Source organism: Rhinopithecus bieti, unplaced genomic scaffold (genome assembly GCF_001698545.2).
Source record: "Rhinopithecus bieti isolate Rb0 unplaced genomic scaffold, ASM169854v2 scaffold_5882, whole genome shotgun sequence".
NCBI classification, from domain to species: domain Eukaryota; kingdom Metazoa; phylum Chordata; class Mammalia; order Primates; family Cercopithecidae; genus Rhinopithecus; species Rhinopithecus bieti.
The window spans coordinates 1,683,912-1,699,792 of record NW_016805188.1 but is presented as its reverse complement, the minus strand read 5'-3'; the positions used below and the strand labels follow the sequence as shown (position 1 = coordinate 1,699,792).

The 15,881-nt window shown below is 38.3% G+C and overlaps 1 protein-coding gene across 1 annotated transcript in view; it reads right to left on the bottom strand.

Annotated features, from left to right (window-relative positions):
- The window catches only part of DNAH11 (dynein axonemal heavy chain 11), a 396,815-nt gene that overhangs the window by 341,541 nt on the left and 39,393 nt on the right, over window positions 1-15,881 (bottom strand). The window contains exons 9-14 of the mRNA XM_017871552.1: window positions 15,223-15,339; window positions 8,728-8,865; window positions 8,295-8,419; window positions 7,520-7,715; window positions 5,920-6,024; window positions 5,365-5,757 (exon numbers count right to left, since the gene is read on the bottom strand). Of these exons, the coding sequence (XP_017727041.1) occupies window positions 5,365-5,757; window positions 5,920-6,024; window positions 7,520-7,715; window positions 8,295-8,419; window positions 8,728-8,865; window positions 15,223-15,339 (1,074 nt within the window). The remainder of the gene's footprint in view (window positions 1-5,364; window positions 5,758-5,919; window positions 6,025-7,519; window positions 7,716-8,294; window positions 8,420-8,727; window positions 8,866-15,222; window positions 15,340-15,881) is intronic.

Here is a 15,881-nt window from a genome sequence, read left to right as displayed (position 1 = left end):
ATTTCTACAGCTTTTCCCCAAACCACGTTCCTCAAGTCAAGAGGAAAATAACCACTTAAAAGACCCAACTAATGGAAACAAATAATCATTTCATTTCCATTTTAAAGCTGGCTTACATTCCCTCAAGGCAGAAGCTCTCTTCCATTCTCAGATTGAGAACAGTGATTTCAAAGCTTCTTAGTTTTGCCTGAAGGACAAAATAGGAGGATCCACTTATTAATAGACAAAATTCTAACATTTTTCTCTGAGATGACAATGCAAAATCTTGTTTTATGACGATTTCTAGTCATGTCTTGGCCACACTTTTAATGCATTTTCATGAGGATTCATAAATCTTAATGGTTTAAAATCTTTGGAGTTTGGGGAGTATATTTTTTTATTACCAAGAAAATGCAACAGAAAAAAACTAATTGTAATCCATCATCTGTCCCCTATGAGACAGATTCTAACACATAAACGGTTGTAGAGGTGTCTTAAAAGTCACAGAATAATTCATAGCATTTCAGTGAACTAGAAATAGTCCATGGCGTGACTTAGTTAAGATACTGCTGAAAAATAAATTAATTTCTAGATAAATGCCTCCTTTACATGTCAGGACACCCCTGAGATTCTCTCCAGGCTACCCAGGTCTTTAGCAGAGCCTTCCAAGGGAGAATGGCCCTGCCCACACTTTGATTTCAGATTTCTAGCCTCTAGACTATGAGAATAAACTTCTTTCATTTCAAGACTGCCTGTTTGTGGACCTTGTCATAGCGACCTTGGGATGCTATTCCAGGCAGTACTTAAGGAAGACAGAAATAAAGTCTTTGCCCTAGCAAACTGTCATCGATGGGAAAATTAAAACTTTCTTAGAAATTTCAGAAAATGTTGGAAGTCAACAGAAACATTGAAACCCATGTTAATTATGTACTTCTTTTCTTCTAGAAAATATGCTCTATCCACTACAGCATATCAAATGTACTGTACTTTACTTTTTGGTAAGAAAATCTGTTACCCTTCAAAGCCTTTCTTCACTCAGCTTCCTGCCCTGTTTTCCTCCTCCTGTCTCAGGCTTTCCTTTTCTGCATCTTTGGCTGGTCCTTCTTCTCCCCAGTCTCCTAAGAGAAGAATGGTGGTCCAGCCAATAGTCCTTGATTTTCATCTATTCTCTAGCTAAACTCATGTTCTCAGTGATCTTATCTAGTCTCCTGGCTTAAATATCATTGCCACCCACTCCTCTTTCATTTGTGTTTTCAGTTTGGACCCCTCTCATTTACTCTCAATGAGTAAATCCAATAGCCGACTCAATTCCTCTACTTGGCTAATTAACATCTCAAATTCAAAAAGGCCAAAACTGAAATCTTGACCTTCCTTGCTAAGTCTCTTCCTCTCACACCCTTCCGCATCCGAATAGATTGCAACTTCACCTTTCCAGCTGATCATGACAAAATGTGTAGAATAATCTTTAATGTGTCTTTCTTTCATGCTCCACATCGTCTTTAGGAAATTCTGTTTGCTCCACTTAATTCAAAATATACCCAGAATCCAACTACTTATAATCACTTTCACTGCTACCACCCTGCTCCAGCACCATCATCTGTTACATGCCTGTGCCATGGTCTGAATGCTTATGTCCTCCCAAAATTCAAAAGTGAAAATCCTAACCCCCAAGGGAATGGTATTAGGAGGAGGGGTTTAGGAGGAGGTGATTAGGTCCTGAGGGCAGAGCCTTCATGAATGGGAGTACTGCCTATATAAAACAGGCCCAGGGGAACTTCCTCCAAGCAAGGATACAGTGAAAAGTTGGCAGTCTGCAGCCTAGAAGAGGGGCCTTTCCAGAAACTGATCATGCTGGCACCTGGACCTCCAGAACTATGAGAAAACCATTTCTGTTGTTTTTAAGTTACCCAGTTTACAGTATTTTGCTATAGCAGCCTGAACATACTGAACCCCTAGATTACTAGTAAGAACTGCAACCTACCAGGTCACCCTGCCTCTTCCCTTGCCTCCTTACAGAGGGTCTCAACACAACAGCCAGAAATCCTTTTAGAATGAAAGTCAGATTGTATTTACTCCCCTCCTCAAAATTCTGCAGTGTCTTTCACATACCTGAGTGAGCCAAAGCCAGAGTCTGCACAAAGGCCTATGAAGCCTCCCCTGAGCTGCCAGTCCCTCCCTACGCAGCTTAGCATCTGACCTCACCTCAGCAACTCTCCACTCAGCTCCCTCTACTCGCCCCCCCACACTTCCCCTGCTCTTCCTCGAGCATGCCCAGGGAGCCCCTGCCCAACAGCTATCTCCTCTGCCTGGAACACTCTTCACCAAAGGTCTGCTTGGCTGACTCTATCACCTTTATCAAGTCTTTTTTCAAATTTCCCACCTTCTGGTTGAGGCCTACACTGATCACCCTACTTAAAACTGCATCTTCGACCCCACCCTCCAGAATTCCCTTGCCCTGCTCCAACTTGATCTTTTTTCTGCAGCATGTACCAGTTCTAACACACCACGACTTACTATGTCACTGCTTATTATCTCTCTCCCCTCACTAGATTCAAGTTCCATGAGAGCAAGGATCTTTGTCTGCTCTGCTCTCTTTCATATTTCAAAAACCTAGAAAGGTGGTGGGTACAAGCAAGGCTCACAATAAATATTTCTCAAATAAGTGAATGATGATGGACTGCAGAGACAAGATAGACAATGGGTTGCATACAATTCCCAGCAGGAAAACCATAATCTATTTCTTGGTCTGCTGAGAATTAGCCTAGAGACAAGGACCTTCATTTTACATATGAGAAAATTCAGGCCCAGTCTCTGGAAGACTCTGGTTTCCAGCCTTTACCAAGTACACTTTCCCTACCCCACACTGTGCTACTTCATGACAGCTTCAGAGTATATGTGTGTGTGTGAGAGAGAGTGCATGAGGGAGAAAGAGTGTGTGTGTGTGTGTGTGATGAGAGGAAGAGTGTGTGTGAGTGTGCGTGTGATGTGAGAGAGGAAGAGTGTGTGCGAGGTGTGTGTGAGAGTGTGTGACATACAGAGAAAAAGAGTGTGTGTGAAAGCCAGAGAGATTTTGTGTGTTTGTGGGCAGCGGGGGAGGTCTGTCTGCTTTGCCCAAAGGAGAGTACTCATGGTTTAAGGACTGTGCCTGTCTATAGAGAAGACTCCACATAACAAGGATGCTCAGAGGAAACATGAAATACGCTCTTTCATTCCCATCCCTTTTTTCCTTAAGAAATAGGAATGACAAGAAATCAACTCCCCATGTTCCCATCATCAGCACTGCACATCTGTGAGCACCACATTGCTACCTTTGCTTTCCCTCCCTCCTGTACTACAGATGAATGCTTCATGCTTCTATCTTAAGACACCTTCTACAGGTATTTATTGAATCCCATTCCCTCAATGGCTTTCTTCCAACAATTTTTTCTCCTTCCTAGACTACTGCAGTTAACATACAAACATCCTGAAACATCAACCACTGTTAAAAAGAAAACCCTCCCTACCCTGATACACAGACCCCAGGTACTGCCCAATTGTTGGTTTGCCCCACAGCAGAGCTCCTCAGGATCTCCTCGGCTGCCTCCACTCACATTCCCCCATTCTCTCATCAGCCCACTCCCATCAGGCTTCCACTCCACCACCATACGAAATTGCCTCTTCTCATCCCAATGACTTCCATGTTGCCAGATCTGAGGGTTAGCCTCCGTCTTTATTCTTGGGTCCTACATCAGGATGGGACAGAGTTGAGCTCTTCCTCCTCCTTGAAATTCCTTCTTTATCGGTTTCCAGGGCATCACTCTCTCTTTTTGCAGCATCCTGTGCAGGATTTTCCTCTTCTCCCTGACCTAGTGAGGACTTTGAGGCTAGTTTTTGGGCCTCTTTTCTATCTATAATTCCTACATGTTCTTAATTATATGCCTCTAAATACCATATATATGTGCATGAATCTCAATTCTCTGCTACTTACCTGGATTTTGTCCTGAACACAAGACACATGTGCAATTCTAGTCTACTCAAAATTGTCCCTTAGGACAAGCATCTCTAACTAACTTGTCCAAAAGCAAACCTTTTTTTTCCCCTACAAAATCTGCTCACCACAGTCTTCCTCATATCTGCCCTCATATTAAAGGGCAACTCCAGTCCAGTCCAATCACTCAGACCAAAAACCTTGAAATCATCCTTCTCTCTCCTCTGATTCCTCAAAGCAAATTCTGCTGGCCCTGCCTTCAAAATATATGCAGGATATGAACTGCCATGATCGCTAGCACCGTGACCCAAGGCAGCATCATTTCTCACCTGGATTATTTGCGTAGGCTCTGAAGAGTCTCCCTGCCAACCACTTCTTTGCTCCCCTGTGGCTTACCCTCCACAGGGAAAGCCTTTGAGCAGAAAGTCTCTGGCTGCTCTTTTTCCCCTTACAGTAAAATCCAAAGTCCTCATAACAGCCTGCTAACCCCACGCAATGTGCCATTAGTCTCTTCTACCTCATCCTCCACTATCACTCCCCTTGCAAATTCTGCTCCCAGTTTGCTGACAGATCCTGGGACAGGACAGGCTACTCCCGCCTTGAAGTGTCTACACTTTTGCTCTCCAGAATGTCCTTCTCCTCATATCCGTATGCTTTGTTCCCTGTCAGTTCTCTGCAGAAATACTATCTTAGGAAAGAGGCCTGCCCAATCACCCTACCCCCAAGCGACTCCCTATTCCACCTGCTCTGCTCTATTTTTCATCATCATTACTCCTATCACAACTGACATATTATCTGTTTGTTCATTTCTCTTGCTAACTTTCTCTGACTAGAGTGTAAGCTCCATGAAATAAAGGATTTTGGCTGGGGAGGGGGGGCTTTTTTGTTTGCTTTTATTTTCCTGCCTTCTGCCTTTTGTGTTTGTTTGTTTTTTTTTCTGTTTTTCCTTGAATTCATAACCCTAGATTAGTGCCTGTTACTGTTTTAGGAACTCAAATTTTTGTTAAAAGGAGAGTAATTATTGTTGTCATCCTTAGGAGATGGTTGAGAGGGTTCCTTGAGATGACCTAAGCAAGGTGTTTGTTTGGCACATACGAGGCAGTCAACAAACAGTGGTAGCTATTAGGAGCATCCAAAAGAGGATGCAACTGTGACGAGGTAAAGATTCTATCACTAGCCTTTCTGTTTCATCAACACATCTCACATTCTGATCTCTTCCCTCAGAAATTAGAGTAGTGAGGACTACAGAAATTGTAGGCAAGTAACACAAATTCCCCCACTTCAAATGAATAATAAAACCATTCATAAAGTTCTTTCAGGCTTGATAAACGAGTCCCACATTATTAGGTTAAGTACTTTTGCTCTTCTCTGAACTCAATGAAAAGATCTATAAATCTTGAAAGCTTAAAAGCTGTTACCTCGACCAAGTCGTGGATCTTGCAGCCATCTTCTTGGATTAACTTGTATTTTTTTGTAAACAAATCACCCTTGTCCTCCAAGGTGAAGGCCACCTCTCGTCTGTGTTCTCTCCTCGGAGGTAGCACGCACCCGGCCCAGGCCCTCATGGTCTGCTGGATCACCTTCACGTTGCTCTGTGTACGCTCAACTCTGTGCTCCAACTCGGACGTGGCCGCCCTCACCCTCTCGATGTAGCCCCAGCAGTCATCCTGCCACGTCAGCCACATTGTGGCTGCTGTCAGCTGCTCGTCAATAGCCCTCAGCTCATCTTCAATCAGAGGGTATTCAACTTCCAGGAGCGTCTGTTTGAGCTTATTATACCCTTGCACAAGAAGGTCAAGATTTCCAATGTACTGAGCAAAGAAAACAACAAAACAAAAAGTGCCAAATATGTTAGCTATTTTCTCTGTCTTAAAGGCATAAAAATGTCATATAGGTCTATATAATAATTACAATTCAAAATATTTATATTCATAATAGGCCCTAGTATCTTTTTTTTAACAAAAAACACAAACCTTTAAAATAGTGTTCCTTTTTCTGAAGATGGCTAAAGCTGAATCTGGTATGTCTTGTTTCTTCAACATCAGAAGATATTTCACTTCTCTCAATATAGCCACTAGCTATTAAAACAACAATTATTAAAAATATTGCATATTTTCATAATGTTACTCTATTTTAACTCAAGTTTAACTTGAAACACTTAGGATGTTATCCAAGGATTACTATATTTCCAAATCAACAAGGTAAATGGGCTTTTGTTTCATATACTTTTTAAAAACAAAAATCATACATTCCATAATATAGTAAAGGTATATGAATTATCCCTAAAACACCTCAAGAAATTAGTTTCTATAAATTGGTTTTATGAAATCAGAAAGTAGAAGGAATCCTCAGTTTACTGTGTCATATATTTAGGTGTGTGTGCTGAGTTTTACTAGCAAAATAAAGTCAATTATTCTCTGTATATATTTTAGGGAAACAGATCAGAATTCGGGTACAGAGTATGATGATCCAACTCAGTGAGGCTAACTTTCCCACTTCCCAGGCATGCATATGGACTGTCATGAGAGACTCTAGGTAATCACTAAGAGTGAATGTATAATCTTCACTCCCTAAAAATCCAGCCAGATGTTTAAGGCATTTTGTGTTTTGTCATGGAAATTACAAATAGATATTCTTATAAGCTTGCCCCTTATCCTAAAGCATATCCATGGTGGTAAACAGAAAAGCAAGCTTATTTTGTGTCTCATATCCAGCCAGCTGCCAGACTTGGAGATCATTTGTTTAAATATATACAATGTGTATACATATGTACATGTACATCTGGTATTTAAATATTTGCACATATAATTATATACACATACACATATATAAATGGTAACAAAGTCCCATTGTTACATAACATGTAATGAAATTATGAGAAAATGAATTCAGAAAATATATGAAATTTCCTTTGTTACATGATTTACCATGCAGTAACAAAAGACCTGTTTAATAAATAAAATATTCATCCTGGATATTATCTGTTAATATTTTTATATTGTTTTATGTTTTTTTAAATTACCATCAATTTAATTACCATATACAAGCTTACTGTCCCTTTGAAAGAAATGACGATAAGTTAAAATTTACCAGTGCTCATCAAAAACGTGACATGTCTTTCATTCCGTGTATTCTGTTGATTCCCCAAATCTTATATGATGAAATTTTAATGAAAACACTGGTGTATGTTATGAATATATTTAAGTCAGAAACTATCTGGTAAAGACAAATGATTCAATTCAGTTGAACTAACATTTACTAAGTGTAACCAAGCACCAGACACTAAACTAGAAACACAGAGCATAAAGACGCAATGAAATGGATGCTACTCTCAGTGGCTCATTATCTAGTGAGGGTAGGGTGGTAAAGAAATAATTACAATACAAATTAATAGAGTAATGAGTAGAATTTGAGCAATCTCTACAACAAAGACCTACAAGAAATTGTTTACAGTTATAGTCCTCGCAACTCTGACATTTTCCCAAATGTAAATTACAAATGATTGGAAATACCAGAAACATGCTTATAATAAAAATGGCACTTATAAATCATCTTAAAAAATGAAATCCCTACCTTTGGGTCAAAATTGACACGGAGAAGACCATTTATGGCACTGAATTTAACCAAGGGTTGATTCAAATTGAATTCACAGATTTCATCCACATTACTTTTCCATTCATTATAGACATGATTTTCAAATTGATCAAGCAAAGTGGTCATTTCAACATACTTTTGACAAACTAAGGCATTATCAGGATTGCCCAAAAATCTGTAGGAATAAGGTTTTTCTACTGGTTTATACATATATTAGATAGATTTCAGCTTAATAATTGTATAATAATACAATACACAATATAAAATACATAAAATATGATAATGCACTATAAACCAGGAAGAGAAACAGTCAAGACCAAATTATGCCTATGAATTGCTTTTGCTTTAAAAGATAAAGTTATAAGATGAATGAAACTCAGGATGTTACTAAATGTTGATAGCAACAATCTACTGGCTCCTATGAAGAGAAGAAAAAGGCACAAAGACTGCATAATAAAAGCAGTGTTACTTATTGGAAAAAGGAAAAATAATAACAGCAAGAAACTCCAAACATGGTGAAGGACAAGTGAAAAGAAAAAAGGTCCAGAAAACATGTAAGCATATGAAATTCTAAGAGTCCCATTATAAATATTCCAAAATCACGGGAATGAATCCCTCTCCACAAACCCAACCAGTGAGAGAAGTGAACAGGGCAATGGCTTCCTAAGTGCTGATATGAACAGCTCACTCTCTTATATAAAACGTCACCCATACCATTAGAATAATTTGCCATGACCTAAGCTTAACTACTTACAGATAACGGAGAGATGCAAAGCTTGACCAAAACATTTGAAGTCGTTGGAGGACCTGTTGGGCCCATCTGATATTTCCTGAGGTAAATGGCATGTTCTTGTTAAGAGCTACATGTCCACGTTCAATCTGCAAGTTGATATTTTGGTGAAGAGGAAGAAAGGGAACATTTAGTCAGAATGGTTCCCAACCTTGTAAGCAATTGTTCATTTTGGTATTTTTACGGTAGTGTAAAACATATGTGTTTAATCACTTGATTACTAGAAGAGTTACAGTCCTAAAGCAAGTTTACCATCTCCATGAGGAAACCAGTTAAATAAAAGCACAAAAAGGTAGTGCCTATATCGAGTCTTTAGATATAATCACAGAGTTCCAGTTGATGGTCATTATCTGCAAAAATGATGCTGTGAATGTGTCCAACCTTATCCACCACTTACCTGTTTCATGTGTTCATTATACAATTGCTTACACACATCCAGCTCTGTATTAAACATATGCACTAGTGTGCTGTAATGTAGGCTGAAAATTTCCATGACAACTGGCTTCTCTAGAAAATTTCCAAATACGGTCAAAAGCTATAAAAATCAAAGTTAAGGCAACGTTAAGCACTATGAGTTTTTAACACAAATACCCAGCTCACAATGTCCCCCTTCAAATCTCTTACATGACTGAAGTTTAGAATCTTAAAAGTATCCTGTGATGCTTCAAAATGTAAAATGTATTTTTTGCATCTCCCTAAAATTTCTGTACATCCAATAAACCAATTCTAGATGTAAAATAATTTCCCTTTCTCAGCAGAAAGGAACCATTGTCTGTCTGCAATTTCTGCTCACAGCTAATACTATTTCCTGTTGGGTGGCAGGTAACGTTTCAGAAGACGCTTTGCAGACACAAGAACAGAAACAAGATTCATGTGCTTGTTATTGTTCTTCCCTCCTACATATGTATTCTTTAGATATAAATATCCATATATCCATATTGAGGCCCTCTAGGTCACAGCATGAATAATTATACCAGATGTGCCAGTCACCATGGATGCATGCCTATGGCCCCTCGTACATCCACGTGACCCAGCCACCCCCAACAGTGTCCTGGGGCTACAGTGGTTACTGCTACAAGGACAACCACTCCACAGGTGGACGACTCCTTTGACATGAATTTCCTGGCTCAAATCAATGCCTTGAGCTAATCAGATTCTTTCTCAGAGTCAGGGCCTGGCTGAATCCACGCTGGCTAAAATTACCAGTGAGCAGAAACTACTAGCAAGCAGAGGAAGCCAACTGATGGGGGGACAGCAGAAAGCAGACACACAGACTGAACAGGATCACATCACCAGCAAAGCAGGAGTGAAATCTCACAAGCTCCCCTTGTTCAGTCAGTGGAGCCCCCTAGATTTCCAACTTACCTTCGCTGTCAGTGTTCACAAAGCTTAGTTATCCAGCGAGTCTGATTTTGGATTCCCATTAGTCTCTTGTTTACTACCCAGTGTGGATTCTTTTGCGTGCTAGCATAAAATAGCTCTTTCCTTGCTTGCAAGCAAAATGACACTTATTTGTATATAAATTTGTATAAAACAAATTTTATTTGTATATAACCAATGTTTCTATAGTGCTATGTCCCAGGAACTATATGTCAAGGGCCTTAAAAGTGCTGTTGTTACACACTCCAGGTGAGGAAACTGAGTTACAAGGAGAGAATGATTTTCCCAACTTCATAACAGCTAGTGGTGGAGCTGGGATTTGAAACCAGGCAGTCTAGCATTTGGGTTTGTGTTCACTGTGTAGCTTCTCATCAGCTAATATGCCATTGAAAGTTATATCATTTTGTCAGCTGATCATTCTGTGTGGGCTTCATAATACGTTAGTTACTAAGCCTGTCATATAGATATTTTCTTTGAAAGAAGACATATCAAAACAGCTAAGTATATTTACAGTGGCAGATAAACTGTATCCAAGGTCACGCCTTGTTTAGCAATATGGCAAAGGAGGGGGCTTGTTCTTTTTAAGGAAATAATAGGTGTTCCCTAAAACGTGTTTCACTTAAAAAACAGCTTTATAATAAAAATTTGCAAATATTTCCATAAACTACATTCACTGAAAATAAAATTACCATTAAAAAATTATAGAAACTAAAATGTAACTATAACTATACCTTAGGGGTCAATTTAGACAACACATTCCGACTTTTTCTGGTAACATCAGTTATAACTGCAGTAGAAACTGCTAAATATTTTTAAATCTACTACTCAGCTGCTACTTAGCAAAATGTAACTGATTAACTTTCTTCCCACAGTCATTGTTTTGTTGAGTTTGGGTTTCAAATAAAATTTCTAAAGTAAGCATTGTCTCATATATTTAACAAAAAAGTATACTCCAACAAGAATTTATAAGTGCATTTATTTCACAACATTATTTTTTAAACACTTATCATATTGACCACAATGGAAAGAATAGTAGAAGTTTCCTAGCTATACCACATCTTGCCTATCAGCTTAGCGGTCCTTAACTCCAAGTTTTCAAGAGAAGATATTCTGAGGCGAGGTTGTAAAGCCAAAAAGTAGTAGGAAAAGTCTCAAAGTTTTAGGCAGTATACACTATTGTAATTGTCATCCAAAATGTATAAAAATTACCCTCCGGGAGGAGAGTAAAGGTCATTTCAAGCTCTTGCTTCTTTGTTCACAGCAAAACTAAAAGCTATTTTTGAAGAGTAGAGATGTTTTCTTTCACATTGACTTCAAGACCAAAGAGTAATTCCCACCACATGATTCTCTTTCCAAATATCCCGTCTGAGATCTGCAAGGTTTGTCTTAATTTTGCTCCACTTCTTTCATTGCATAATACAGCTTTTCATAACACTATTGCCATTGTTCAGTGTAGTACATATTTATATTTTTCCTAGGTGTGCCACTTTCAATGATTTTTAAAAATCCGTGGCCACCTAAACCATATACACTTCATATTTTAATAGTTTTCAAAGCTGAAGTCCTTTCTAGACACTTTTTTTTTTTTTTTACACACTTCAGTTTGCTTTCATGTAAATTTTAGAGAGCCATTCAGTAGTATTTGTTTTTGTTTTTTGGTGAGCACACCTAGCACTTTAGATTTTGAAGCACTATACTTTTATATTAGAGTAGAACAGCCCTCAGTTCCGGTGCCCTTCCTGGCCATGTCTTTGACAATAGCAGGTATTGTAACAGTAGTCTTCAGAGAACAGTCTACAAATATTTTTCTTCCCAGGGACTAACAGTAAATGGTCAGAGCTCATCATCCTATCCCTATAGGTGAAATATTTTTCTCTCTAAGTACACAGCCTTGTAATTTCTTCCTCTGCCATTACACTTGCAGCAGTTTACCCTCATCAGTATGTTATTTCATTATTTGAACTACCAGCCAGTCCACCTTGCCTCAAGTAGTTATTAAATGTCACTTTGTACAAGTTACCATGGAAGGCAATCTACACAGAAGCTGTAAGCTGATGCCACACCTCCGCCAAGCTTATGACAGTAGGATCTCATATTTGTTCAGTAAACAGATCAAATATGTGAAAAGTTAAAGAAAAAAACCTTTTACCTAAGAGATTAAATTGTTTAGAAAAAAATTAACTGGCAAGTACTATAACAGAATTCATATTAATGGTTGGAGAAAGAGATTTGAACTGAAAATGGCAGGAGCCTCTGTAATTGAGATTTCATTCTACATTCTTTTTTTATTTATAAAAGCATGAAAGAAAACTAGTTCCAGTAGCAAAGAATATGATAGACTATCACACAGACATTTAAAAAAAATAATAGTTGAATTCTGTTATAAAGGCAAGAAAAAATTGTACGACTCTTTGTTAAGCAAAGATTACAGTAGAGGATGAAAATATAATGTCATTTTTGTCAAAGAGAAACAAGTATGCATATCTAGACAAAAAATAGTGGCAGTAGTAAATATAATAATCATATATGACTATTATAGATGTTAGACATGAGATATTAGATTACAGGTCATTTTATAACAACAGGCTGTATATTGCGGCTGACGGCACCTGAGTTTCACTGAAGGGTTCTTATAAAACAAAGAACTATTTGATGCTCATGAATTCTTTCTTTTAATACTTTAAGTTCTGGGATACATGTGCACAATGTGCAGGTTTGTTACATAGGCATACATGTGCCATGGTGGTTTGCTGCACTCATCAACCCATCATATACATTAGGTATTTCTCCTAATGCTATCCCTCCCCTAGCCCCCTACTCCCTGACAGGCCCCAGTGTGTGATGTTCCCCTTCCTGTGTGCATGTGTTCTCATCGTTTAACTCCCATTTATGAGTGAGAACATGTGGTGTTTGGTTTTCTGTTCCTGTGTTAGTTTGCTGAGAATGATGGTTTCCAGGTTCATCCATGTCCCTGCAAAGGACATGAACTCATCCTTTTTTATGGCTGCATAGCATTCCATGGTGTATATGTGTATATGTGCCACATTTTCTTTATCCAGTCTATCATTGATGAGCATTTGGGTTGGTTCCAAGTCTTTGCTATTGTGAACAGTGCTGCAATAAACATATTTGTGCATGTGTCTTTACAGAATGATTTATAATCCTTTGTGTATATACCCAGTAATGGGATTGCTGGGTCAAATGGTATTTCTGGTTCTAGATCCTTGAGGAATCATCACACTGTCTTCCACAATGGTTGAACTAATTTGCACTCCCATCAACAGTGTAAAAGCATTCCTATTTCTCCACATCCTCTCTAGCATCTGTTGTTTCCTGACTTTTTAATGATTGCCATTCTAACTGGCGTGAGGTGGTATCTCATTGTGGTTTTGATTTCCATTTCTCTAATGATCAGTGATGATGGGGTTTTTTTCATATTTCTTGGCCACATAAATGTCTCCTTTTGAGAAGTGTCTGTTCATATCCTTCACCCACTTTCTGATGGGGTATTTTGTTTTCTTGTAAATTTGTTTCAGTTCCTTGTAGATTCTGGATATTAGACCTTTGTCGGATGGATTGTAAAAATTTTCTCCCATTCTGTAGGTTGCCTGTTCACTCTGATGGTAGTTTCTTTTGCTGTGCAGATTTATGTTAGTCTAATTAGATCCCATTTGTCAATTTTGGCTTTTGTTGCAATTGCTTTGGTGTTTTAGTCATGAAGTCTTTGCCCATGCCTATGTCCTGAATGGTACTGCCTAGGTTTTCTTCTAGGGGTTTTATGGTTTTAGGTCATCATCCTATCCCTTAGATTTAAGTCTTTAATCCATCTTAATTTTTCTATAAGATGTAAGAAAGAGGTCTAGCTTCAGTTTTCTGCATATGGCTAGCCAGTTTTCCCAACACCATTTATTAAATAGGGAATCCTTTCCCCATTGCTTGTTTTTGTCAGGTTTGTCAAAGATCCGATGGTTGTAGATGTGTGGCATTATATCTGTTCCATTGGTCTACACACCTGGTTTGGTACCAGTACCATACTGTTTTGGTTACTGTAGCCTTGTAGTACAGTTTGAAGTCAGGTAGCATGATACCTCCAGCTTTGTTCTTTTTGCTTAGGATTGTCTTGGCTATAATGTGCTCTTTCTTGGTTCCATATGAAATTTAAAGTAGTTTTTTCTAATTCTGTGAAGAAAATCAGTGGTAGCTTGATGGGGATAACATTGAATCTACAAATTACTTTGGGCAGTATGGCCATTTTCACAACATTGATTCTTCCTATCTAGATCCTCATGAATTCTTTATGTTAAAATGCTCAACTGGGGCCAGAGAACACTGATGGCTTCACCACTGACTAGCCAATTCATTTACAGGTCAAAATTAAACAATATCTTTAAAAAATCTGTGTCTGCTATATTGTTCGACACTGCCATTCTCAATGAATTATACTCATGATTTCTTAGCTCTTTTCTTCTGATATTGAACCCTCCATCCCTCTTTTGGGATGTTATCTGATTATTAATTTATACTTGATTTGTAATTTTTTTTGTCAAGCAAGTTTTACATGGTGTTCCTATTCCCCATATTATAAGCTTTTCTTTTTTTTTTTCTTTTGAGACAGAGTCTCGCTCTGTCGCCCAGGCTGGAGTGCAGTGGCCAGATCTGGGCTCACTGCAAGCTCCGCCTCCTGGGTTGACGCCATTCTCCTGCCTCAGCCCGCCACCTCGCCTGGCTAGTTTTTTGTATTTTTTAGTAGAGACGGGGTTTCACCTTGTTCGCCAGGATGGTCTCGATCTCCTGACCTCTTGATCCACCCGTCTCGGCCTCCCAAAGTGCTGGGATTACAGGCTTGAGCCACCGTGCCCGGCCTATAAGCTTTTCATATGTGGACACTATTGAGATGCTTTTCTTTTATGTAACTCTTAACTGTATTTCATCAATTCTGTGACAAGCATACTTTTATGTTTCAAAATCTCTGCAATTGAAATACATTATGCAATCAATGAAATTATTATTATTTGGCAGCATTTTTTAATTGTTACACAAAATAATGGTGTGTCTGATCATCAATGATACCTTATGCCTGGGTAAATACAGTATATAAATTGCTATTTGTTTCAGTCAGAAAAATAAAATAGGCAGATGAACCTAACATATCTAAACAATGGTAAATAAAAGAAATTCCCGAATTAAGGTATTTTTCAGTTTTTACTGTGACTTAATTTTGAATCAGTATTTCACTGGCTAGGCCAAATTTTCTGTGAAGATAATGAGAGCTAAAACACTGTGAATGCAAGAAAAAAAACAGTAACTAAATGTCCTAAAATCATCTTGTACAAAGTGTCATTATTCATTAGCACATTATTCAAAGTGTATTATTCAGTGAGCTGAATTTGAAGGGAATATGACTAGTTAACCTAGTTAATACTCTACCTGAATGAGAATTCACCCCTTTCATCTAACAGCCTATATTATTTATTAGTAAAACATTTTTTATGATAGCTTCTTCAGAACTAACCTTAAATGCAGCTTCTAAGCCATTGCAGTTAAAGAAAGCTTCACAAATAATTGTCCCAAGCCTTCTGTCAAATTCCAGAGTTTTGGACTTAAATGCCACATAATCACTTTCAAATTCCTGTAAAATTCAAAGTGAAATATTAGTGTATTGGAAAGAATCCAACAGCGAAAATAGCAATCACACAAGCGTGACCTTACTTTAGCTCTCTCTCGCTCTCTGAGTGAATTTATTTTTCATAGCAGGATTCCAGGGAAGATCAAGAAAGAGCTATATCTGACTGACTGCAAGTGCCACCTTACAGAATCACTGAAAGCTTAGTGCTTTTACCCTATGCTTTCCCAGTGCTTTTCAGTGGCTCAGGCCCCAACAGCAGTGCTTTGGCTCACGTGCTCACATAGAAGCCTCAGTCTCTCCTCCTTCTCCCAATTCATTTTGATTGTAAACGAAAAGTGAAGTTTTCAGAAAATAAAAAAGAACCTATCCTCATTATAACTTTAGTCCATCTATAAGTTTAAATAGGAAGGGTTTTGTTTGCTTTTCACGGAGTTGAAAATCTACACGGAAACACTATTTCTTCAGGTGTGAACTGAAATCCACAGGTAAGAAAACATCATTAGTGATACAGAGCTAACAAATACTCTTACATTTTCCCAGTTTTT